We start from the raw sequence: 23544 nt of genomic DNA on the forward strand, positions 1-23544 counted from the left end.
GTTGTTTGTGATGCACATTAATGTGAGTTTGTTTGATGGACGCAGAGTTGGCGGCGGAAGTGACGCTCCCGGCAGTTAGCATGGCGGTGGACGGCTCGTCCACGTCTGTGATTATGGCTCACAATAAGGCATATCAGGTTCATATGTGTGATTATTACAGCAGTACACCCGATGTAGTGCCATCAGGAGTCAGCGAGAGGAAGATCTCTCCCTCACACACGTGCGATATGATGACGTTGGATGTCATCACCATTAAAGACTCGGGTAAGTCTTTATTTACTTCTCAGATCAACAACATTATAGCATCAACTCAGGAGGTCTGCCTTACTAAAGCCCCCATAGTGTCTGACAGCGTCAGCTTGAGTCTATATCAGAACTACATATAGACATACAATGAGATATTAATGTGTGGTTTCATTTATTCGTCATTTGCAGATGCTCCAGTCCACAGGAAGAAACGTGACGTTGACACTTATGTGCTTGTAAGACTGAAGACTATTGTTGTCATTTATCTGTCACATCTTTTAAACAAATGATCTTTTCATGATGTTTCATCAGATTGCATGAACCTGTGACCGTGTGTCTTTTCCCACTGTGACTAGTCTGCTTATATTACTAAATAATAATATTTGTCATCTTCACCAATCAACTTCCACATGAGTATTATAAGAAAATCTATCGTTTGTGACAATCAACACGGACAACTGGATTAACGGTTTAAGCATGACAGTTAAAAGTTTCATTTAACAAACAAAAGTAGATGGAAATAACATACATATAAATAATAATGGTACAGTGTGAAGTCACTGTATGAGTGATTTTAGAAGTAAAAAAAGTATATATATATATATATATATATATAAATGTACAGTGAGGGAAATAAGTATTTGATCCCCTGCTGATTTTGTAAGTTTGCCTGCGTTCAAAGAAATGAAGGGACTATAATTTTTGTGGTGGGTTTATTTTGACTGATAGAGACAAAATATGTTTTTTAAATCAGGTTAAATGTATATAATGGTTATAAATTGATTTGCATTTCATTCAGTGAAATAAGTATTTGATCCTCTAACAACCAGCACGAATTCTGGCTCCACAGATTGGTTTTGTGCCTAAATGGACCACAGATTAGTCCTGTCACTTTAAGACAGTACTCCTAAATCAGCTTGTTCAGTCTATTAAAGATGCCTGCCAACAGATTCTGTGTCTTCCATTCAACCTCTCCACCACCATGGTCAAGACCAAATAAGTTTCAGATAATGTCAGGGACAAGATTGTAGATCTGCACATACCTTGAATAGGCTACAGACAGAAGCTCGCTGAGAAGGAGGCAACTGTTGGTGTGATTATTTGGAAATAGAAGAAATACAAAATAACTATCAAATAGCTAATGGTCAGGAGCTCCCTGTAAGATTTCCCCAATGGAACAAAGATGATCATGAGAAAGGACAGCACAGAACTACACGGAAGAAGCTTGTTCATGATTATAAGACAGTTGGGACCACAGTTAGCAAGCAAACCACAGTCTGAAGTTTGACCATGCACATCAAGATGATTCAGAAATGTTTGGAGAAAGTGATGTGAGGCCAAAATTGACTCCTGTGTTTAAAGTTAGAGAAATGTTGACTACGACCCCAAGAACACCATCTCTACAGAGAAGAACAGTGTTTGAAACATTCTGCTTTAGGGCTTTTTATCTGCTATGGGCACATGACTTAACCACATTGAGGGGCTGAGGGACGGGCCAGTGTACAGTAAAAGCTTGGACGAGAACCTCCTCCCTTAACTAGATCACTGAAGATGGGTCGTGGATGTGCCTTGACATGACAAAGACCCAAAACATATTGCCAAGAAAACCAAAGAGTGGCTTAAGAAGAAGCACATTAAATGTCCTCACTGGCTCTAGACCCTTTAGACCTATAGAACATCTGTGAAGGAGGAGAAAACTCTTTAAAGAAACCTTAAAGACTGACAGAGGAGTGGACTAAATATATCCTGACACATGTGCAAACCTGCTGACCAACTGTCAGAACGTTTTACCTCTGTGCCTGCCAACAAGGGTTTCTCCACCAAGTAAAAAGTTATGTTTTGCCCAGGGATCAAATACCTTTTTCACTGACTGAAATCCAAATCGGTTTATAACCTTTATATATATATATATTTTTTATCTCTATTAGTTAAAATGAACCTTGCCTAAAAATTATAGACCTTCATTTATTTGTAAGCAGCCAAATTTACAAAATCAGGAGGTGATCAAATTATTATTTCCCTTACTGTACATTTGAAGTAAGTTGTCGATATAGCACAAGTCAAATTTTATTAGCTGTTCATGCACTACTTTCTGCTTAAGAATTTGTTAATTTGCCAGATTCCGTGCATCGCATAAATCATGAACTCCTGTAAGCCTGCTTTGTGTGTAGTGCACTCGTAGTGCGAGATGGAAACTATAAAACCTGCGGTCTACCAACTTCTGATCTGTGTTTGTTTATCTGTCTGGCTAGTGGCTAGTAATAAGTCAATTTATATTTCATTTAAATTAATATTTTATTAAAGAGTGATTGTACTAAATAAACAATTTGTTGAATGGTTAATGTCACATTCTGGATGGTGCCCCCTCTGTCCGTTTGCGATTGTGTTCCGGTTCCCCCGGTTGGTTTGCAATTGTGTTCCCAAGGCTACCCACATGAGCAGCATCTCACTGGGAAAACATCCGACACTCCAGACGGCCAATCTGCCCCTGGTTCTTCTACTGCTAACCCCAAATAATACCGACTAGACATCATTTCAATGTAATTTACTTGATATTTCTTTTGCTTGTCATCTGAACTATCTGCAGGAACTCTATTCTTTGCAGAGGTCTACTGGAGGTTAAGTTTGGGCCAAAAAAGCGTGCATGTGCAGTAACGTTTGTTTATGTTGTTGCCGGCATCTACAGTATAACTCGCATCGGATGTTTCACCTCTCTGATTATACTTTTTATATTGTTATTCTTTATTGTACTAGCTTTTACTTTTAAAAACTAGCTGCTAGCCCGCTAGGTACCACTGCATGCAGACAATGACAATGAAGATTTCAAGATTTTATTTGTTACATATACTTTGTAAGCATGTACAACTTGCATTGAAATGTTGATCTGGTATTCTCTAATGACCTAGAAAATATATACAACAAACCACAATTACAATGTATGTACATACTAAGAAGTTAACTCTCTTTTGTCCTGGTGTGGTCTGATCTGAGGAGTCTTTTCTCACCTGTAGGGAACGATACATCCATTCCGGAAAACTCATCGGTCCATCCTGGGCAAGTTTTTCCAAGAGATCAGCTTGGTTGCCACTAACAGACGGGTAGGTGCATCAGTTTTTTTAAACGCTTTACATGTATGTATAATTTAGATTATTAATGTAGCTGAAGCTTATTTCCCTAGTGAAGAGTCAATAAACAAAGTGTACAAAACTACGTTTACAAGTATCGAAGCTATAGGCGAAGACCACAACATGAAGAGTTTTAGTTAAACATTACATCATAAGATGAGATCTCACTCAACTTGCTGCCTTACACTTGCTACATCAGCTTTAAGTCTCTCAAGCAGCCAATCAGGACATGAACTGAACATGAACTTATTTTTGAGGTAGAACTAGGGCTGCTCAACTATGGGAAAAAAATGATCATCCTGATTATTTTGGTCAACATTGAAATCAGGATTGTTTGAAACGATTACTGGTGAATGAAAGTGGGCTGCTTTGAGAGGAGCGGTTGCCTTATAATGAAGTCTATGGAGGAATAAACGCTTAATGTGAGATTACGGATTTTTGACAACCGTTTATTACAAGTCTAATTTGACAGAAATGTTGTTTTCCCCGGTCGTTGTTTAGTTGTCGTATGTTGAGTTGTTTTTGAAATTAAGTCAGAAACTGAAATCATAGGGTAATACTCAAAAAATCACAATAGTCTGACAGTAGGATAGAAATCTGCTGCTGTCTTTATTTTCAATGTTAATGAAACAGGAAAAGACCAAGAGAAAATCATTTGCTGCTCTTCAGTGAAGATCTTTTGTACCACAGATCAGGGTATGTTTCATTCATAAAGCAAAGCTTCTACAGGTTTTTTTACAGAAGAAAGTTAGTTGGGCTTAACTACTCCATATCTTTCAAAATAATCTTAAAAACCAACGCTGAAAGAAAATAATAAAGTTTGTGATGGTGCCTAAAAAAAGTTACAACTTTTTACAGTTACAACTTTTTACAACAGTTACAACAGTTTGTGTACAACTGTGTGTACAGTTACAACTTTTTTTACAAAGTTACAACTTTCACTGCAACTTCAAATGGTTCAACTGTTACTATACGTAAATTTGCTATTACTCAAATAAAACGACAAAAAAAGCTTTGTTTAATACATAATTTAAGATCCCTGTAGTATTTACCGTACTATAGTCAGGGCTCTAGAGTGCGACCTTATTTCTCGATGGAGGTCGGACTGGTGCGACAAGCTGTTCAAGGGAGAAGAAAGTCTCTGCAACTCATAACTCCCATAACTTTATTTACACACACAAGATCTGAGCAAAATAAAAACTGATTTGGAAAGGGCTTGAATATGGTATCAAAAACTGTAATAGCCTATATTAATTTGCACCATTTGTTGAGTTTTCTCAGATCTAATCACATATGAACATAAACATTAAAAGATGAAATATATAAATGAATATAAACAACAACGGCTTTATTGGGCATTCAGTTGTATTAAAATACAACAAGTTCCGAGACGCAAGTACAGTGTGATGACGTCACGAACATACTAATTACCACCTGAAGCCACCTTGCACCATAGTGACGTGTAATAATAGATTATGACATATTTTTTACTCAACTCAACTTTATTTATATATTTTTTTTAATTTTCATTGTTACAAAGCAGCTGTTCAACAGCAATTCAACACATTGAATACAAGAAAAGAAACTAAAGGCATATACCTGTAAAAACAAGATCAAGGTGAAAACAACAAAAGACAGACATACAAATGCTCCACACACACAATATGCATACATACTTACACACATTGACATAGACGCACACACGCAAACACACTCGCACAGTGAAAGCACACATTTAGGATAAAGGAGAGAGAACCACAGGTCAAATATTAAACAGACTATAAATTCTTATATACAATATTAATTATGTCTAACTTCTAAATTCTAACGCAGCCCCCCCGGCCAGGCAAATAGTGCAAAACAATATGCAAACGGGGCGAGGAACCCAAAACTCCAATCGAGAAAAAAAACTCAGGAGAACCCAGGCCCAACCAGGGGATTCCAGCTCCCCTCTGGCAAAAGCTGCTGGGTCTGCACAAGCTCAACAGTGCTTGCACAACAAGGTTAAATAAAAAATAAATAAACTTACTAATAAGGTAAATTATAGATTTAAGGTAATCGTTAACAATCCAATAGCATTTGAAGTGTTGTAGGAAAATCGTGTCAAGTTGCCCCGTCTTTTATCCAGCTCTATCATCTCAGCTCTTGTCAGGTCACCGCTTCCCATTCAAAGGCCCTGCCATCAGGTCTGGGCATGAACTGCATCCTGCTGTAACCTTGGAACAAAGAGACAAGACTGGCTGAGAGTAGATTACTGTTCTGCACTCTTTGATGCAACAAGTACATCATTTGTTGATTGATGTGTTCCTGGTTCCGGTTGATCTAAATAATGCAGCCTTAACCCTCTGAGGATTAATATTATGGAGGTGTAGTGTATGTAAGATTGAAAAGATGCGTCTTTAGTCTAGATTTAAACTGACAGAGTGTGTCTGTCTCCCGGACAGTGCAGGGAAGAATATTCCAAAGTTTAGGCGCTAGATAAGAAAAGGATCTACCACCTGCACTTGATTTTGAAATTCTAGGTATTACCAACTGACAGGACGCCTGAGAGCGTAATGCACGTGGAGGATTGTAATACAATAGAAGTTCATTCAAATACTGCGGTGCTAGACCATGTAGGGCTTTATAGGTAATAAGCAAGATCTTAAAGTTAATGTGATGCTTTATAGGTAATCAGTGCTAGGTTGACAGAACCGGGGTTATATGCTCATACTTTTTTGTACGTGTAAGAACTCGAGCTGCTGCGTTTTGAACCAGTTGCAGCTTTTCAATTCAAGTTTATTTATATAGCGCTTTTCACAATGTGTATTGTTTCAAAGCAGCTTTACAGGGGCAAACAGGGCCAGATCCCCTCTGACGTCTCATAGCTGCACTCAAACTGGTGACATGTGAGTCAGTTTTTGTAATAGGCCTGCAGGGCAACCACCTAAAAGTGCATTACAGTAATCTAGTCTTGATGTCATGAATGCATGAATTAATTTCTCTGCATCTGACAGTGACAGCATATGACGTAGTTTAGATATATTCTTAAAATGGAAAAATGCAATTTTAACAATAAAAAAGTCTAGCGCAACCTCTGGTGTGTACGTTTGTAAATGTGTGTGCTGCAGTCAGACAGAGAGAGTTGAGCAGCCGTCAGTTAAACAGAGTGGATGTAGCCGCGGATGATGAGAGAAGATGACAAGAACGATTGACAGCTTTTTCGTAAATAATGTTAAGTTAAGGCCTGATCTATCCGAAAATTCATAAGCAATGCCCTGACACGGAGCCATCGACCTCCCAGGTTATGTCAAGACCTGGTCCATTTATCTTGAGATCTTTTAAGTTTAAATTTCAGTTCAGTAAAGCACTTTAAGCACCAATAACAATACTTACTGAAACTTACTTTCAGTAAGTTACCTTTCTTGTAGATTAGTGCTTCAAATAAAGAACTTTATGTTGACCAGATTGTTAGTTAAGTTAATCATTTACAAGTCAATTTTGCCTATATGGACATTTAAAAAAAAGTGGTAAAACCAGTTAAATGTTAAATGAGTTGCCGTCGAAAATTTGGGTGCACCTAACTTTTGTGCTGGTGCACCTAAGAAAACAAGTTAGCCGCACCAGTGCAACAAGTTAGTCAAGAGTCCTGCTAGTTTATTACAGGAAAAGTGTTTGTTTAATTTGTGTATTAACACAATCAGCAATCTTTCTAAATCTGATCTCTCTCACTTTCAACATGAAATCGCAATAATGTGTTCTTGAAATACATATATTGTAGATGATTATTATACATGATTCTTTTCTGAGAGGATTAATCGATTAAACTTGACTAAGTACGAACAAAGCCTGGTTGCATCACTTTGGTTTGGCTTTGTCAACTGAGTTTGTTTGACTATTTTCGTGCCACAGGGATGTGTAGATGTATGTTTCATACAGCAGAGGTCAGTGTTTTCCTACAACACACACAGCTCATCTTAGTCTCTCATTGCTCTTGTGTTGTTCATAGAACACACACACATCTACACCAAGGGTCAAATGTTTCTCTTTTCTTACATTGAAAGTACACTCAAAGTAAATAAAAATTATCTCATCATATACTCCCTTTCTTGTCGTTTTACACGTGTGTGACTTTCTTTCTTCTGCAGAACACAAAATAAGATATTTTTAAGAATGTTGTTAACTGGACCACATTCACTTGCATTGTTTTTGTGTCCATACAATAGAAGTCAATGGGCTCCAGTGCTGCTCGGTTGCCAACTTTCTTCAAAAGAACTTCTTTTGTGTTCTGTGGAAGAAAGGAAGTCATACAGGTTTGAAATGACGAGCGGATAAGTAAATGATGACAGAATTAAAATTTTGGGGTGAACTGTCCCTTTAAAAAGGTATTGATCTGAACATGTGCTGAAATGTCTGAAATATAATTGTGAAAATATGAACTAATTTCCTTAACAAACTACAATTTAATTGACTTAAAATGTCTTTGAAATGGACCACTGACTGAATAATAAAAAATACCGGCCAATAAGAGCACAGAACACATGGGAACTCCTTTAATATAGTTTAAAAAGCATCTTGGAGTGAGACCTCAAGAAGCTGCTTAAGAAAATGACAAGAGAAAATTGCTGCAAATTCGCGGCAAAATGTGGCAAAAACGTTTTTTTAATGCTTTTTTATTTTCAACATAATAGACTCTATGCACAATGAACTCTGTGTTTTGTCTCACTGTGCTAAGATATATGCAGCAAACTTTGTGTCTGTAGTAAACAATAATGTTTTCACTCAAGATGGGCAACATTTACGGTCAACAATGCGAGTTAAACTATCCAAACACTACATCATACATCGACAACCACAAGGTCATAGGCTTCAGGTTATCCGTTTTGAGCTACATCAAAAAACCTAAATAATCTTTTGCACTCTCTTGAGACTTCATCACATAGGCACTCAACAATGCTCAGCTGTAGTGCTGTCAGTTCGCGGAAGTGGCTTAGCCGGCTGAGATTTTAGCGGATGTACGATACCATCCCACGTGCATAGATTCTATTCTATTTCCTTTTGTTATTCAGCTGTAGTGCTGTCAGTTCGCGGAAGTGGCTTAGCCGGCTGAGATTTTAGCGGATGTACGATACCATCCTACGTGGCACTCAACAATGCTCAGCTGTAGTGCTGTCAGTTCACAGAAGTGGCTTAGCCGGCTGAGATTTTAGCGGATGTACGATACCACCCTACGTGCATAGATTCTATTCTATTTCCTTTTGTTATTCAGCTGTAGTGCTGTCAGTTCACGGAAGTGGCTTAGCCGGCTGAGATTTTAGCGGATGTACGATACCATCCCACGTGCATAGATTCTATTCTATTTCCTTTTGTTATTCAGCTGTAGTGCTGTCAGTTCGCGGAAGTGGCTTAGCCGGCTGAGATTTTAGCGGATGTACGATACCATCCTACGTGGCACTCAACAATGCTCAGCTGTAGTGCTGTCAGTTCACAGAAGTGGCTTAGCCGGCTGAGATTTTAGCGGATGTACGATACCACCCTACGTGCATAGATTCTATTCTATTTCCTTTTGTTATTCAACAGTTTTGATGAGTTTGTCATACACCAAAGTTTGTTTTATTATTTGTCTGTTTTTTATAAGGTGTTTGTTGTATGTGTTTGTTTCAGTCGTGGAGGATTCTGCTCTTTGGTGTGTTGAATCTGATGTGTACGGCCTGTCTGCTGATGTGGTGCAGTTCTACCAACAGTATGGGTGAGCTGACATCTGTCCCCTTTACCCTACACACATCTAAATGATTATCATCTATAATCATCTTTAATTATTTTACATCACTTTCTTCATTTCTGGTTTGGTAAACCCTACAGTGTGTGGACTGTTTTCTTGAAGTTGGCTGAACGGTCTTTGGGTGGTTTGCCAATGTATTAGAATGCGTTTCGCTGTAGTTATGGTCAAGAGAAATGCGGTTTTAAAAGAAATCAACTTAATTTCCGACTCCGGAATTGCCTTGAACCGATATCAATTCCCCCGTCAGACTTCATTAGGCCAGTGGAGGACACAGCCAATTAGCTCCCTTCAGAAAGGTAGAAACCCAAGAGAAGAAGTAACAAACTCTGATCTGTGAGCTGTTAATATCGCCACATACACCTTTGATGTGGATGGAGAACGACCCGGATCCAAAAGGTGTTGCAGAGAATCCAAAACACAACTCACTGTGTCACAATTTAATTGGTCAACATTGTGAGTAGAACACCAGTCACAAAACACATTCCACTTTCATGGGCAGAACAGAACAGTGTCCCTGGCCCTCTGTGAACACTCCAAGAGAGGCCCGGTGGACCCAGGGGCCACACCCACAGGTTCAGTTGATCTGGATGTGGTTGCCATACTCTCCCCTCCAACTGGCACAGCAGGTGTGTTCTGCTAGGTAAACGGCAAGGTGGTCCTACTAACAGTGAGAGCAGAACCTGAAATTAAGGCCTCACAGGCCAATGAGGAGCCACTAACAGCAGACGATGACCCCAGTCGCACACTCTGCACAGACACAGCCAAATCAGTGGCAATGGGGGAAGAGAATACAGCATCATGTCTTGCCAGTCGTGGGCTAGTTCATCTAGACCCAGAGTTCCCTGTTTGTCCCTCAGATAAAACCAATGATGGCAATGCAATATCTGACTGTATGGGAAAACATCCAGTACTGCGGTCCCATATGTCCTCCATATCATTTGAACCACCTCTGGGTGTAGAGTTCAACCTCCCTGTGATACCTGACCACGAGAAAGTGCGTCTGCCATCTGATTAAGTCGACCTGGCTGATACGTTGCCCAAATTTAGAGCAGGTTGTTCTGAGCCCGAACAAACAGGTTGTGTTACCTGAAGAGTACTCCCTGACCTTGTGCCTCCCTGGTTGTTGATGTAGAACACTGTCACCTTGTTGTCCGTGCTCACTAAAACATGTTTTCCTCTGAGAGAAGTCAGGTAATGAAGTAGAGTAAGAAACACCTCAGTCAGCTCCAAAACATTTATGTGGGCTGAGCACAACGCCCAACTCCAAGTAATGCTCACTCCAGTGGCGGCTGCTGATCTTTTAGAGAGGGGAAGCTCATTTTCGGCCTAAATCATAAAAATTGTCCATTTATTTATATGTAAATTCTGCCCTACGTTTCTTTTCAAGAAAATGCTCTGTAACCCTGTCGTACCAACTAGGCGTCTTTTCCAGTGACTTGACCAGTGTCCTCTCAATGGCCAGCAGAGCTAGGCTGCTTAAACGACCTTGGCCCATTGTGTTACGGGTGTAGGACTTGAGCCGCTCTAAAAAGGAGAAGCTCCTTTCTACACCTGCAGATGTAGCTCCAATTGTTGCCACTAATGAGAACAGTTTGTAAAGCTGAGGCATTGCACTGTCCAACTCCATGTCTTTAAGGAACACCAAGTAATCACACATCTTTCCCCTGTTACTCTGCAAGTCCTGATCTGAATACAGGACTTGAAGTTCAGACCTCAGTCTCCCTGAATCAAAGTGATGGCCATAACTTTTCAGGACACTTTGGAAGGCCTCCTCTGGAAATGCTTGTCTCATGTCATCAAATTTCCCTGCATTGACTAATTCTAATAAAAGCATACTTTCCAAATTTGAAAAACGTCGAGGAATCTGCTCCAAGATGTTATCAAGGATGGACATGTATAGATTTCTGTAGCGCTCTTGGGGATCCTGCAATTGGGTCAGACGGCGCTTTCTCATGGGCTCATCTCTTGGGTGTGATGTGAGATGTGCTGCTTTGGCATAAACAGCTTGGAAAGCCCCCTCTGACCTCTTCTCTTCGACAAATGCAAGAAGAGACTCTTTTCTTGCAGTAAAGAACATCCATCGATCTCTGTTGGACAATATCAAAGACCACATCGGTCTCGGAGAAGATTTGTTCATATGTGTACAACATGAACACAAACTCAAAATCCTCCAGTTTCCTCACGAAGCCTTTGGCACAATCCAGTGTATCATCATCCATTGTCGTATCTGCAATGATGTTATCAAATGTCTGCAGGAGGCCAACATAATTGTTTGCCACAGTGCTCACTATCCGTGATGTGAAATTCCATCAAGTAGGAGCGTTTCTGGGCAACGTTGAGCAGCCTGCAGACTCCAGAAAAGACGTCCTCTTTGTGGATTTTGAGAAAAATGTGCCAAACCCAGAGAGTGATGCAAAAAAAATTCTGCACTCAGGCAAGCATTTGGCCCCCTGTGACAGCACCAGATTCAGTCTGTGTGCATAGCAATGCACAAACATTGCACTGGGGGCTATTGCTTTCACTTTGGCCTGCAGACCACTGAGAGCAGAAGCCATGACAGCAGCCCCATCATAGGTCTGTGCCACAAGCTTATCCTTAAAATTGTAGCCCTGCATGTTCTCATTTAAAACATCAAAAACGGACTGAGCATCTCGCCCCCCAGAAACATCAACAAATCCAATGAAGCGCTCCTGAATTTTACCTGCACTATCCACATAGCGAACAATGACAGAGAGTTGGGCACGGCAGGATATATCAGTGGTTTCATCCACCTGCCATCCAAAAAAGGGAGCATCCCGAATTTCATCTCTGATCTGATCAGAAATGGTGGCTGCAAAAGCAGAGATCAAGTCATTTTGAATAGTGTGTGACATACCAGAAAACACAGTTGAGGACTCGAATTGTGTGGACAGGACAGAGTCATATTTAGCTAATGTTTCTGTGAACTCTCTGTAATTCCCCTTGTTGGATGATTCACTACTCTCATTATGTCCTCTAAATGACAGCTCCTGCCGGCCAAGCAAGGATGTCACATCAATAAGGGGGTTTAGGAAGGCCCTGTTTTGTTTAACAGTTTCATTATGTTTAGCCACTTGAATGCGAGCACCTTCATTGATTGCATGCTCGACCCTGATCCTGCCCATGCAACTTAATCTTGCACATGCACTCACATGTCCATTGCTATTGTCATGCCTTTTATATGCCCTGTCAAAGTTTGACAGATCTCCAAACCCCAATTTTGACCAAACAACACATCCATGAGATGGTTTCATCAAGAGACATGGCCAGCAGTACATTTTCTTTTTCACAGCACTTCCAGTCAGCCAGCTAACTTTGTCATACCAGGAGAGCTGAAAAGACCTGTTACTTTCCCCTATCTTTTGCACTAAATCAATCTTAGGTGTTGATCTGCCCGGCTGTTTAATTCTAAGTTTCTCCTCGTAAGGAAGACTTTCTAATGGCTTTGCCAAAATCAGGTCGACAATATTAGCACTGTCTGCCATCGTGTGCAGTTTGCTAGCTGGCTAGTTCAGACTATATGAATGAATGAACAAACGATCTAATATATATATATATATTTAACTCAACGGGAGGAAATGTGGGAATTATGTTAAACTGAAACATTGAATGTGGTGTGAAATTGTGTGAAATATACGATGAAGGTTGCAGCAGTTTGTCTTTCGACTACACATGCAAAATCCGCGATGGGACTGAGTTGGAAATGGAGACACAGAGTGATACACGTCATAATCTGAAGACCATTCCCACACCAACCGTCTCTTTGCATTGCGAGATGCTGCCACCTCCTTGTCATTTATGATTTATAAAAAAAAAAAAATGTCTATAAGCTGTCTATATGTGACAATGTGTAAAGCAAACAAGCTAAAAAAAAACAAGAAATACGTTTTTATAAGCTGTTGACCCCAAAAAACGTGCGTTTTAGGACATAAAAGTGGATTAAAAAGAGATGACAGAGCCTCCAATCATCACGCAGACGCTCGGAGTCCGGGCCAGCCCACTCCGCATTTTTAGTCAATAAAATGTTAACATAATAGTACATATATTTGACCATTAATTTTTTGACAATTATAGGGGAAGCAGAGCTTCCCTTGCAGTCTAAAAAAAATATTCGCGTCTGGCTCACTCCCCTCTTGCGCCACTCTCCTCCCCATCCGAGAAGATTGCCATTTGTCTTCACGACCTCCCACCATGAAGGTGGAGGTCCCAATAACACTCCCCTCAGTAGAAACTGCCTCTGCTATCAAGGCGATAGTGCCCGTAAGCAGCAATGTGTGACCTGGAGCGTGTATTTGTGCTGTATTCGTCAAAGACTTTTCTTAATGAGCCATCCCTGTTACGACCTGAGCCACAACAGCCCTGGTGGAATTACTCCTGACGCTGCCGTGAGTTTCCCCAAAAGTCTCATGAGGGAAAAGTATCATTGAGTGTTTCAAACACGAAAAAACGTTTGCAGAATGGAAGGACCCTGAACTGAAATGTGTGACCCTTGAATGCAAACCGAAGGAGCTGCCTGTGTTCAGGAGCAATCAGAACGTGGAAAAAGGCATCCTTTAAATATATTGTCAAAAACCAATATTGTGGCATAACAGCCTGTAATACATCTGCCATGCGCCACATTCGGAACGGAAAGGACTTCCTAAAACGATCAAAATTCCATAGGTCTATTATCGGTCAAAACCAGCTATCTTTTTTTGTGAACGGAAATAAATGGAAAAAAATCCCCCTGAATGAACTTGGGAATCTACTTACCGTACTCTATGGCACCTTTGCGCAGACACACTAGAGCTTCATGTTCAAGTGCCTCGGCCCGATGAGAGTTCTATAAAAGAAATCTACCGGCATTTGGCAAGTTGACGGGTGTTAATGTAAAGCCCTGGTGGAGAAAATAAAGACTGTTATTTAAAATAAGGGTTTGGGAATAATGATTTACTTTTGAATGCCCTGTCATACTGACATCTGGGGCAGGATTCAGTCTTAAGAAAATTATTCTTAATTGCCATATAACTTTAGGGATGTTTTGCATCCCCCCTTAAAGACTTCTTAAGACGATTCTTAATTAATGTTCTTAATCAAAACATTCTTGAAACAAAAGCTGTTGTAAATATCATCTTAAAATGAAGGTAGCCTCACGGTTGTATTAAATCTCAAAGGGTAAGATGTTTTAAACAGGTATTTGGTTGTTTCACATGAGACGTGTTTTGTATTGAGCCAGAATCATAATTTTGTTGTTTAATTGGCATTCAAATATGTTTATATTGATATATTAATGATAAGGTCTAGCTTCCTCACTTTTGTGTTTTTAACATTTATTCTGCCACAAAGCGACTGCAAACAGAGAGGGGCATAATAGTTATTGTAACAGCTTTGTAATAGCTTTGTATCTCTTGCTGATATTGTGGCTAAGATGTGATCATAAATGCTATTGAACAAGTCACATGCTAATATAAGAATGTGAGGAGCTTCTTACACCAATAAAGTTTATTGTGTAGATGAATATATACACTTACCACATGAGCAGGTGAGTGTAGTCATTGACAAAGCATTTGTCGTTTATTCTTACGAAAACAATTAAGATTTTCTTAAGAGAACATTAGAGAGCTTCTTAAGAATTGTTTGAGAATCGCAGTTAAGACCATTCTTGCGAATGAACAATCTTATAATTTGCATCAAGAACAGTTCGCTGAATCTGACCCGGGTCTGGCAAATGAAAATCAATGAAGGCTAGTGGGAAAACATGTTTTGTAAAGAGGGCAAAAATGGAGGATAGTGAGAGTTTCATAGCCATTATATACTGTAACTTGGAAGATTTTCTAAAACAAATAATAACCACAGAATAAAATAACAAATCAAATGTTTCTTTGCGTTTGTTGACAGTAATGATTTTGCAGTTCAAGAGTTCAGTCACAGATTTACCAATGGATGACCATGTTTGCCCGAGGAGAAACCCAGACCCTTTGTTCTAGACTCTTTTAGATCTGCCTCTGGATTGCTTGTTCTGTCAGGTTTCAAGTAAGATCCCGGAGCATTGTGGCCGATGTGACCCTTCTTCTGTGTTTTTTGTCGTGATATGACAGCAGAAGTGTGTTTAGCTGTGCCGGTAGTGTTCTTCCTCTGCTCGTCTCCATTTCCCCCACCAGGTGTTGCTTTGTAGTTTGTCGATAAAGCTTTTAGTTTACATATGGAGCGATCAATTGTTATTTTAATATGCCGCGTTGACAGACACCCGAGCCGAGCCGCTCGATGCGTATTATAGAACTGGGTGACAGCTGAGCGCTGCAGTTTGCAAATGTTTTTTACCGAAAACCCCAGCAGCAGGGAAAGGCGATACTCACCTCGGGCTGACGCTCCCCAGCGCTTGGAGTAAGCAGTCAGCACTTAATGGAGCTGTGTTCTCATGAGGACGGCTCGTGAAGGTCAGCGGATCCTCAGTCTGTACACGATATTAAATATTCAGGCTTGCTTTACCACTGCGTCTTCATTTCCTCTTCGCTTTCATCGATTGCGTCTGTAAACATACACAAGTCACCTCAGTGTGCACACAGCACCGATTCCTTTCTTAGCCGTTGTCCCTCTTCCATTTATTTGTGCGTCCCTCCGTCTATTGTAGTGTAGCGTTACCTCATCCTTCCACCCAAACCCACAGATTCTAGTTTTCTCCTGCAGTGGACGGATCGTTCGATTCCAACAAAATGATATATCTTCTTGTCAACAATTCAGTCAAGATTGGCAGATGTCACATGATTGATCCCTAAGGAGACATTGATGTAGAAACCAGCTTCAGATCACACATGTCAGAATGTATCTGTCCACTGCTGCTGTGTGTGTGTGTGTTAGATGTGTGTTTTTTAAATCATGCGTGCTTCTTATTTTTCAGCTTTAACTGCATATACGTACCTCACAATCTTCGATCTCTTCAGGTGAGTTCCACATCTTATATTCACAGCCCACTGCTGACATTTCCCCACGAACATCTTACTAATACTAACAACACCAAAGTTACATACACAAGCCATAAACACATGTCCAGATAGCACCTTTCGTATGAAATACAGCTTCTGGTTCTGTGTGATCAATTGCTATGTTTCTATCCAAAGTTGCATCCAAATCTGAATGTTTCATAAAACATTTGAGACAAACAAATGAGAGAAAGAGGACAGAACCGAATAATCCTGATAAATTAGCCTGTAATATTACTCAAGTAAATGACTCTGGAGGAATCCCTGCTAGTTATTCTGTAGTTTAATAAACGCTCGGCTGTTAGACTTCATCACGACACAAAACGCTCTAAGCAGAAGTCAAATTGGACTTTTGTGAAATTACTGCAAATATATGCATTCTTTATTGACTTGAAAAAATCTATGATTTTATTAAATCAATGAAAATCCAAGCAGATCAGCAGTTTTTGAAATACTTGGACATCCCATCTGAATCTTAAATCCTTGTTTTTACCCATTCTGATGCTCAGTCTAAACTTCAGCAAGTTGTTTTCACCACGTTTAGATTTGCTGCCATGTGATTGGCTGATAAGCTATTTGTGTTAACAAGCAACTTGACAGGTGTACCTAATAAATTGGCCGGTGAGCATTCTGGTTAGGCAGCTGTCTTATGTTTAAGTATTTACATTTTTTACATTCATCTACTCCATACATGATAACAGCAAAACAAGTGTCTACTTTGCAAACAAAAATTACAGGATTTTGGAGAAATCCATATTAAGGTCCAGACCTGAAAGAACTGTTTTTTTTTTATATCTGATTTCATACATAAGTTAGACGCTCCATTGGGATCAACTGAACAATAGTCTTATGCCAACCTTTAGAGGGGTCATATGACAAGGCTTAAACAAATATTATTTGTTATTACTTTTGTTCCCACACTTTCCTTTTTGCAATGTTACGTGTCTAATACATGCATGGGTAACTTATAACACACCAAGGACAGAAAAATATGTATTCATGCCATAAGACCCCTTTATGTGATGGAGCTTTATCATTGATGCAGTTTAGCTAGATATTTTTTCTAGTAGCGAAGGTCAGATGATATCATTTCCTTCCAGCAGATGTATCAATGAGTCCATTAGGTATGCCCAACAACAAGACTGGGTCCAGAACTTTTGAAATGTGACCGTTGCTCTGCTCCCATGGCATCATGGGAATGATGGGAGATAGTCCATATCCGGGTATTTCTGCTGTACTGTTTTCTTCAGGTTTCAGACATACGATTCATGACTCTGAGTGACTGATTCTCTTCTACTACTGTATATGGTCTGTAAGTAGGGGATTTGGGAAGCAGGGAGAGTTTGTCATAGTTTAGTTGTGATTCTGTAGGCAGTTTGCTGTAGACTGGAGATTTGAGACTTCCTGTAGACGAGGACTGATGGATTTATTATATAACACGCTGAAACAGTACATGATCCTTTACTTACCCTCAGTTGTATGTGTCTGTCTAACATCTGGTTCGACTACCCATAACTCCGTGCCCTCTGCTCATGTATAACAGATCTATTATGAGTGATGAAATGGATGGTGGTTGATCTCTGATCTGTACTGATCGTGCTCTACAGGTCAGAGGTCAGAATGCATGTGACCCGCCGATTACCTACTAGTGTATTCATCACGGAATAAAAGATAGTTCTGCACGCGCATGCGCTCGCTCACTCTCTCTCGCCAGTATCTGGAGTTCAATGACATGAGGTGTACAGTATGAAAGCGCATCCTTGCATTTATCTTAACTTTAGCTGTAAAGCCTAAACGAGTTCTAAAGGGAAAGTAATGTTGTGTTAAGTCAAAGGTCAGACGACACAATCCAACCATCCACTAAAAACGTGCACAATTTTGACATGCCACTCACTCATAATTATGTTACGTATTCAAAAAGATGAAAGTCAGTGAAAATCCACTCCATGATCTCCATCATAACACATTTATATTCTGATCTCTAGAGATCCAGTTGTCAGCTGTTTACTCCGATTGCACATTTACTTATATTTATTTGTTATACATATTGACCTATAGGCCTAATGCATGCTGTAAAACATAGACTAGAAAATAACTAATAACTGTTTAATAATGTTCAATAATCTATTGATATCTTCAGGGTATTTTCACAACTTCTTCATTATAAAATTCCCTAAACTGTTCATATTATAAAACTAAAACTATGATGAGCATTTACATTAGCTGATCCAAAAATTATCAGATCCGAGACCCCAAATCCAGAATATGATCTGAACCGTGAGTTTTGTGATCTGTTGCACCACTATCTATTATATTTATGTTTTCTGTTATTAATGTGTTGTGTCACATTTACAGTCTTCTCACATGTTTGCTGAGTTTTTGGGTGAGCATGAAGAAGCCCAGTCAGGTCTACACTTTTGGGTAAGAATGGTTTGAGCTCAAGAATGTGTTTCTTTTCATTCATTTATGTTGATATCATATCAGAATTCACCACATTATACTGCATGCAAAAGCCATGTGATGGTCATAGCGCATCATGGCGTGCGGTGTGTTTATTCTGCGTGTGTTTGTGATGTCAGGTTCGAGCGGTTCGAGGTGTTGGCGGTGTTCGCCTCCACTGTGTTGGTTCAGCTGGGCGCTCTCTTCATCCTTAAGGAGAGGTGAAATCTCACTGCTGTGTTGTCATCTCTGGGTGTCAAATCTTACATCCCATAATCACAATGTTAGCTGTCATTTTAAACTGAATGTTGTGTTGTGTTTCTCAGTGTACAGCGGTTTGTGGAGCAGCCAGAGGTTCACACGTGAGTAGAAACACAAACACACACATGTTTCATTACAGTACATTACAATGTATTACATTCAATGACAATATTATTAGTATAGTAACAGTAAAGTACACATACAATAAACATGCAAAATGAAACTAAAGCCAAAGCAAAACAAAAGATGTTTCACAGTTGTTAACAGTAGTGACAGGGCACACACGCAACACATAGAAATGAGACAACAATTGTTCAAAACAGGTGGAAGACAGATGTGAGCCCTCCAAAAGCACAAGTGATTACATTTGTTGAGCTCATTTGTTTTTTATTTATTGCACTACAAAGTAAAAAAGGATTTAGGCTACTGGATGAATTCCTCTTCAAACTATAAAAGTTCTTGATTCATCGGCAGTGAGTGATTCTCTTCTGTTTTTTTCTTTGATTTATGTAAGCCTCATAGGATGGCAGTAAAGTTAGGCTGCTGTCACGTTAAGATAGAAAACACAAACATCGGATTTCTTACCCAACCATTTACGCTCACTTCAGCCAAAAACACAGAGTTATCACTCACAGAACCCATTGGTGCTCACAATGCCTCTATACCCCACAGCGGCGCCGAAGTCAAAGCCGACATCTGATTAGATGATTTGCCAAAACAACAAACTTCATTCATCTTTCCAGCTAGCCGTAGATGATCTCTTACACGTGTCCTTCTAGAGCTTTTATGATACTGTAGATTTCATTGGATAACATGAGATCACAGGGAATGTAAATGTCATGCTGTCATGCGGTTTTGTGTTTTTTTCTTTAGCGGTCGTCTGTTGGTGGGAACGTTTGTGGCTCTGTTCTTTAATCTGTTGACTCTACTGTCAGTGAAGAACAAACCCTTCGTCTTTGTGTCTGAAGGTAAGATCACTCCAGGCGACTCCAGCATTGAGCAGGTTTATTGCGACAACACGACTCCATGATGTTCTCTTATCTCACAGTCTTATCTTAGATGTGAACAACACAAGATACAGAAATCAATCATAATACACACTATACGGTCATATAGTGATTCACATTCACAGCACATTTGTCCAGGAATAAATATGATCTGACCATTAATCTGGTCAAAGAGGTGTTGTTGTCTTGTGTCTCAGCTGCAGTGATAGTTATCAATGTGATTTGTGTGTGTGCGCTTTCAGCGGCGAGCACAAGCTGGCTTCAGGAACATGTGGCCGATCTGAGTCGAAGGTACTTGCTCTGGCTTTCACATTGACTCGTGTTGTGGTACTATCACAGTGTGTAAATGTGTGTGTTTGTGTGCAGTGTCTGTGGACTCATCCCAGCACTCAGCAGTTTTCTGTTACCCAGAATGAATCCCTTTGTGTTGATAAACCTCGCCGGCGCCGGCGCTCTGGGCATCACGTACATGCTTATTGAAATCAAGTAAGTAGTTGTGATGGCAGATGTTGGAGGTTCGCTCTGCCTGTTAGCGGCAGACGGACCTTCGGCTCACTTCATGGACTGTCACAAAAGCAAATGTTGACTTGTCTATAGGATGATAACTCAAGTCTACTCACAGCGAGGATGATGGGGTACTGTTAGACAGTGTGCGTGATCTGTGTCGAGTTATTGAAGGTTGTTGTTGTGTTGTGCAGTAATTATAATGCGATGGACACGGCCACCGCCATCGCCATCGCCCTCATGACCTTCGGCACCATGTATCCCATGAGCGTGTACAGCGGGAAAGTTCTGCTTCAGGTGCGTTACATCACACACGTGTGTCATTTTCTTCACGTGTGACGATGATGTTTGACACGTTACGTTGTTCTTTTACTTTCAGACCACCCCCTCTCATGTGATTGGTCAGCTTGATAAACTGCTCCGAGAGGTGAGGCCATCTGTTGATGGATGTGATTGCTTCTTGTTTGTCAGCTGAAGTTTGAATGTGTTTGTTGGCTTCTCAGGTCTCTACACTGGATGGAGTTCTTGAAGTCAGAAATGAACATTTCTGGACCGTTGGCTTTGGCTCTTTGGTATGTAGATGTTTTTCTGATCATTGATCATCTTCAGTAACCTGGGACTAACATTTCAACCAAACACTCTCTACCAAACGTCTGAGAACACCATACAGCAGCAACTGTTTGAATAGCAACCATGCAGATCTCCACAGTAACATCTCAGTTTCAACATTTCACGCCATGTAGACATGCTTGAGTTAAGAATTTGAGAAGCACTTTGAAACCACTGCAACGTTTAATATAGAGAGTCAAATCTTTATCTTTTATTTAAAACATTGTATGCTGAATGAGATGTGGATGGATATTTTAAATGGGTAGTTGACCAAAATTTGGCCTTGTGTGACAAAAATATGAGCAAAAATTGTAGAAAACAAACGGTTAATAATATATTTGTTTATGTTATTAATGTTTACATTTATAATTTAATAAGGCATAAGAGAGATTTATCTAAACGCTGATGGGATTTACTAAAAAGACGCATTAAAAAACAGGAGTTATGTCTCATTCCCATAATGACCAACGCAATCTACCAAGAGCAATTCAAATTACCGTAGGGTTTATAGTCACCACGAAACAGAAGATGTAATTGTCTTCTTTTCTGTGTCGTATGTCTGAATGAAATTGCTTTTGAAATGAGAAAAAATGTAAGTTGGGACTTCAGTTCACCCTCTCCTCATTGATTGGATTGTTGTAGGTGGGGTGGTGGAGCGCAGAACAAAACAGAGGTAGATTTGAATGGCAGTGTACAGTCCGAGACACCGCCGGTTGCCATTGGACAGTTAGTATAGTTCCACTCCTTCTGATTATTACATCATGAAGAGAAGAGATGTCCTTGAGAGGGGAGATCATGTTTTTGATTAAATAATAATAATGATGTGCACAGACAATTCATTTACAATTAATAGTAATATCATAAAAAAATTATATAAAAAATAAAATAGTCCTTTTTTATTTCATTGTGTCTTTAACAGATGTTTTTGGCCAATAAATAAAGCTACAAGAACCACTACAATGACAAGCACAGACCTTAGTAAATCATGTTGTGTGATCTATTTAAATACTCTCCTCCCATAAAGCTTGTGTCTGAAGAGGAAACTCTTACAAATGCATAAGGTCAATTTGTTTAAGTCGTGAAAACATCTGTGTCCACACCTTTCCAACGCTAATTTTCACTGCGTGTCTTTATTAAACACCTACAGTAGTTTTCTTTACACCACAAGAGACCTTTGCACTGCCGAAAGCTGTTAGTAAATTTGGCTTAAGGCGTTTGGCCAAATGTTGTTTAATCATAAATTTTTACATGAATTATTTATCCCTTTATATAGATTTGGACTAATATATATAAAACTGTATATCAGTGGAATAAATGAATGTGAAAGCATAAGAACCTAGTAAAAACATTCTACACCACTTGGTCTTATCTAAACCTCTGAGATGATGAAATCATTCTACAGCCGAAGGATTTCTTTAAATGACTTTGAGTTGTGTGTTTGTGCGCAGGCTGGCTCGGTCCACGTGCGCATCCGCAGGGACGCTGATGAGCAGATGGTTCTGGCTCATGTCACCAACCGCTTGAACGCACTGGTGTCCGCGCTTACGGTTCAGATCTTCAAAGACGACTGGAGCCGTCCCTCGCTGACGGGGGGCGTTCTCCCGACAGGCTCGCTCAGTCTCTCAGAGTACGTCTCTTCTGCTGCCTTTCCTCCCGCCGTGACCAAACAACTGGAGGAGTGTGACCCGGTCACATCTACACCCGCGAAGCCCAGCAGCCCGCCACCCGAGTTCTCCTTCAACACTCCGGGAAAGCACGTCCAGCCGGTGGTGTTTCCGATGGCCCAGCAGCAAAGGCCACTGGCTTACGGAACGTCTCCTTACTCCTCGGGTTTGCTGAAGCAGGGTTTGGGTCAGGCCAGCGGTGCCGCTGCCATGAGGCTGGGTTTTGGCATGCCGTCCGTTCAGGGTTACAGAACTGTGAACACAGTCCCACACAGATACACCAGCAATCTGTCTCCATCACAAACACATCAACAGAGACTGTGAGCTGCTATCACAACCTCAGCTTGCTGTTCTACTCTTTTTGTTTCTGTGGGACCACCAGCAGCACTTTCTCCTCCAGTTTCATGTTTGAACTTCATATTATTGTTTTAATCTCCTCATCTAAAGAGGAGTCAAATCGTTTTTTTTATCTTTTCACACCCGTGAAGTCCTTCACTGCCCGAAACATTATGGATAAACCAGATGGATAAAAAAAGTTGTAGAAAATAATTCCCATAAAGATAGTATTGTATTAAACTTTATTTTCCACTGTCATTGACTCTAAACACTAGACATGCTTTATATTTCATCCGTTCCTTTTTTCCTGTGAATATGTTAAATATGATGATATATAACTGAAGGGATTTTACTCATAAGCAGCAGATGTGTCCAGATAGGAATGGCTGCAGTTCTTTAATCCTTTATTGTTCATACTACACGTCTCTTTACACAGACACAACAGTCACAGTTACTGTCAGTAGTCGAGAAAAAAAGTAAGCAGATAATATCCGGTTCTTCAAAGGACTATCATCCTTATTATCATGGTATTGTGTTGCCTTTTAAGTTTAAAAGAAAAATGACGATCATATTGAATTTAATTGTGCTTTAAATACAATTGAAGTGTTTTTGCAA

General features: G+C 40.0%; 1 protein-coding gene across 1 annotated transcript; it reads left to right on the top strand.

Annotated features, from left to right (window-relative positions):
* Positions 1–42: 42 nt before the first annotated feature.
* slc30a6 (solute carrier family 30 member 6) lies at positions 43–23544 on the top strand. The gene is made up of 15 exons (XM_056760723.1): positions 43–264; positions 436–482; positions 3258–3344; positions 9015–9099; positions 16028–16070; positions 18465–18530; positions 18689–18769; positions 18875–18910; positions 19683–19777; positions 20059–20107; positions 20183–20302; positions 20515–20617; positions 20700–20747; positions 20824–20892; positions 22378–23544. The coding sequence occupies exons 1-15, from the start codon at positions 81–83 to the stop codon at positions 22915–22917; spliced, it is 1653 nt and encodes a 550-aa protein (XP_056616701.1). The 5' UTR covers positions 43–80; the 3' UTR covers positions 22918–23544.

This window comes from Triplophysa dalaica, chromosome 11, assembly GCF_015846415.1.
Source record: "Triplophysa dalaica isolate WHDGS20190420 chromosome 11, ASM1584641v1, whole genome shotgun sequence".
NCBI classification, from domain to species: domain Eukaryota; kingdom Metazoa; phylum Chordata; class Actinopteri; order Cypriniformes; family Nemacheilidae; genus Triplophysa; species Triplophysa dalaica.

Excerpts from the sequence above, each read along its gene's own strand:
- slc30a6 (XM_056760723.1), top strand. The coding sequence starts at position 81 with ATGGCGGTGGACGGCTCGTCCACGTCTGTGATTATGGCTCACAATAAG. Across the intron at positions 18,531-18,688 it reads AGTCAGGTCTACACTTTTGG|GTTCGAGCGGTTCGAGGTGT; the intron begins GTAAGAATGGTT and ends TTGTGATGTCAG. Across the intron at positions 18,770-18,874 it reads CTCTTCATCCTTAAGGAGAG|TGTACAGCGGTTTGTGGAGC; the intron begins GTGAAATCTCAC and ends TGTGTTTCTCAG.